This window comes from Leptosomus discolor, chromosome 4 (assembly GCF_034619465.1).
Source record: "Leptosomus discolor isolate bLepDis1 chromosome 4, bLepDis1.hap2, whole genome shotgun sequence".
NCBI classification, from domain to species: domain Eukaryota; kingdom Metazoa; phylum Chordata; class Aves; order Leptosomiformes; family Leptosomidae; genus Leptosomus; species Leptosomus discolor.
The window spans coordinates 32,908,684-32,912,087 of record NC_141394.1 but is presented as its reverse complement, the minus strand read 5'-3'; the positions used below and the strand labels follow the sequence as shown (position 1 = coordinate 32,912,087).

The window sequence follows — 3,404 nt, the reverse complement described above, 5'->3', positions numbered from 1 at the left end:
CTTCTCCCAAAGAGAGAATTCTTCAGCCTCAATCCTCACTCTTCGCCTGGTTCTCCATTTCAGTGGGAGGGGAAGACTTGGCTCTCCGGGGCTCACATGAGAACAGGGTCCCATAGTATTAACAGAAGTGAGATTGCTCAGTGATCAATGAGTAGTCTTTTCATAGACTTGCCTCACTGTGGGTAACTTACACATCAGGAAAGTTGTCTTGTATTTTTACCCAGCTTTCCCCAGCCCATCCCTTTGTATAACACCTTGTGATGCACACAAATAACTTCCTAGAATAATCCTGACGATCTCTCTGCTTCTTGCTTTATCAGAAGATGCTGCTCTCCCTGCAGCAAGGTGGCAATTTAAATTTGTGCTTTTGCTAAGTGCCTACCTTTTCATCTGACAGTAGTCGGGATGGGGGCATAATGTGGAAATACACCAGCTGTGGCAATAATAACGGCATGATGGAGCACGTGGCTACTCAGAAAACAAAGGGGAATAATGTTCCACTATTGCTGCATCACAACCCAAATAACACGACTGAACAGCAGGACTCGAGACTTGAGGGAAGGGATTCTCTCTATCACTGCAGACATCTACACACCCCTGCCAACCACATCAGTCTAACACAGAAGAAGGAGCGGGTCGGACGCAGCAATTAGGACGCCTAAAATTCTGCAGCATGGACTGGAACACATTGTGCTGCCTCCCTTTCAGTTTTTTATTTGAGGATGTATCAGAGGAAATGGATTTCCGGGTCTGACTGTTCTGGGCCCGGATCAGTTTCTCATGTTCCCGAATTTGTCTCTGTAAGTGGTTCTGGATGGCAATTCCCAGGGATTCTGGATCAAGGGAAGCACCGTAAACCTCCCACGTCATGCCCTGCTCATCCCAAACAACATCCCTGACGTGTTTGGACTGCTTCACCTGCACTTTTGCCTCCATGGCTGGGGTGGGCTGCTCTTTGTTTTCCCCCAGGTTTGGCAAGGCCTGAGCTGAAGCAGGAAAAGCTGCTGTGTGAAGCTCACATCTGCACTCCTTGGCCTGGAGGCCTTGCTGCTGGGGAGCTGCTGATGCCTCCAAGGGAGGGGTGAGATGTGCAGAACTCGTACCTAACTTGGGCGTCAGTCCTGCCTGCACGCTCTGGCCACTGGCCGTCTGAGCCTGGCCAGCGTCTCCCTGGCCTCTGCTCTCCTCCTTTTCACCTGCATCCTCTGAGCACATCTTTATGCAGACAGCAGCAGGTTGGCTGCTAACATTCATCCCTCCTTTAGGATCAAGCACCACCGAGTTTTCTTCCTTTGGTTTTACCACAGATTGATTAGGAATGGCCTCCCCTTGATTCACACCCTTACTTTGCACAGGCTTTTGCTCAGAGCTGCCCAGGACCTCCTTCCGCTTGACTTCACTGTCTGTGTTGCAGAGTAAAGGTAACCGGCTGCTTCCTGCACCACAGACAAGATCTCGCACGTTGTTCTCAGTTCCTGGGACAGCGGTAGCAGAAGTGGTGCTCGGTTCTCCAGCACCAGACCCAGACTGGGCTGGAGTTTGATTACTGGAGTCAACTGCAAGCTGCTCAACAGGGACGGGCTTTGGTGGGACTGGAGCATCCATCAGCAGCCGAGCAGCATCCTTGCCATCACGGGCTGCACCGATCATTTCGGCATTACCCATAGATGTCCCTGGGGAGGTAACGGCTGCAGGGGAGAAGGGAAGAACAGGTTTCGCATTATCTGCTGACGCTGGAGGCACCACATCAGATGGGACCCCAGGCAGGTTGACAGGCTGGGTTTGGGCTGAAGCAGTTACAGCCATAACAACAGTAGATTCTGATGTGATACCAGGAGAATACGGGGACTTTTGTTGTGAGGATAAACTGCCAGTAAGTGCAGACTGGCTCAGCCCCACACCTCCTTGGTAAATTATATGCAGTTCTTCCTTCTCCTCTGGAGGAAGATTCCCTTTTAAAAATGAAGAAAGGATGCTGGGACTAGTGGAGGATGATTTGCTCTCCACAGTAGCCACAGCCTGAACCTCAGCATCTCGCCATGTCCTGCTTACTGCTTCCTGAGTTAAAGAGCTGCTCTCTGGCTGAACCGTCATTGTACCCGTTTCTCTGAATTTGGAGAGCTGGGTAGGGCCTGGACTCCCCGGCTCGGTGTCCACAATGCGTACAGGATGTGGACTATCGTGGCTAGACTGGGCTGGTGCCTCATCGCTCTGCGCTGCTTCAGTTTTACCTGTGGCATGCAACTGCGTGGTGTCTGCAGCCCTGCTTTTTACCTCCAGACTGGTCTGTGCGTCTCTCCCCAGGTCAGCTTCGGTGTGCCTTGCTGGCGAGGCTGACTGACACGCAGCAGAACCATTTTTTTCATCTCCTCTATCTTTTTCCCCTCTTTGCAGGAGGTTTGCCTGAGAAGTACAACAGGACTCATTACCCCTGATGGGGTCTCCCGGGGAAGAATAATTTAACACCTCAAGTGCCGGCTGATCATCAGTCCCCTGAGGTTTCAAGGCAGAGTCATCCATTTGTGTCAGGGAGCTCGTTTTTGCCTGGCTGCCTCGCATAAACTGCCGGGAGCTCTGCGGGGCTGGCATCATCTCTGGCCCCCGCCCCACCAAGGGGGCTCCTGCTGCAGCGGGAGACGGCACTGCTGGTCCCTGACTGTCCGCTAGCCGGGAGCAACCAGCAGACTCTACGGCTGCAGGACACCCCTCCGTAGCTTTGCTGGTGAGCCCAGGAGGAAAGGCTTCCTGCTGGCTAGCATCGCCCTCCTGGCACTGCTTGCACCTCTGCGCACTGGCAGCCGCCGTGCATTTCAGGTCGAATAAGCAAACTCCAGCAGGGCCAGACGGCATGTGCGGGAAGCCATTGCTGGCCCTCTCTCCACTGGGTAGTTGGGGCTGGTGCTTAGCAGACTGCAGGTCTCCCAGGGAGTCCTCCTCCGCAGAATCTGTGACTAGGGAAAGCTTGGCAGATCTTAGAGGATCTGGTACAGTCCCCATGGACTGTCTGAGATGTGGTTTGCCCTCAGCTTCTCCTCAGCTTTTCTTGCCAGGCGGTGGGTACAACAGGGCAGGCTGTCAGCAACAGGTTTCCTTCAACACTAATCTGTTAATGAAAGAAACATAGTGTTAGCAATGGTCAGATTTAAGAATAAAAAGTACCCAGAACAGATTGATTTTACAGCTTGGAGAGAAATACTTGCAGACAAGAGGGAAAGCAAAGCACCTGATTCTGCCTAAAAGTCACATAGAAGACATGGATTTCAAGGATCTCCCAATTCCAAGGTCCGGATGGAAAAGACAATACTAGGGACAAAGCACCATCAGCTGCCCTGTTGTTCACACATTAATGAAAGCATAATGACATGCCAAGAGGAAGGGGGGAAAAAAAAAAAAAAGAAAAAAGA

The 3,404-nt window shown here is 51.9% G+C and overlaps 1 protein-coding gene across 2 annotated transcripts; it reads right to left on the bottom strand.

The window, feature by feature from the left end:
- Positions 1-609: 609 nt before the first annotated feature.
- On the bottom strand, positions 610-2,997 carry GPRIN3 (GPRIN family member 3). 2 transcript variants are annotated; one of them, XM_086464661.1, is made up of 2 exons: positions 2,355-2,997; positions 610-2,324 (listed from the first exon to the last, which is right to left on the bottom strand). In XM_086464661.1, the coding sequence occupies exons 1-2, from the start codon at positions 2,995-2,997 to the stop codon at positions 610-612; spliced, it is 2,358 nt and encodes a 785-aa protein (XP_086320787.1). The 2 variants fall into 2 exon arrangements, with proteins under 2 accessions (XP_086320787.1, XP_009952407.1); XM_009954105.1 differs by having other exon boundaries at positions 610-2,997.
- Positions 2,998-3,404: the final 407 nt, after the last annotated feature.

Bases quoted from the DNA above. Each gene is read 5' to 3' on its own strand.
- GPRIN3 (XM_009954105.1), bottom strand. From the start codon at position 2,997: ATGGGGACTGTACCAGATCCTCTAAGATCTGCCAAGCTTTCCCTAGTC.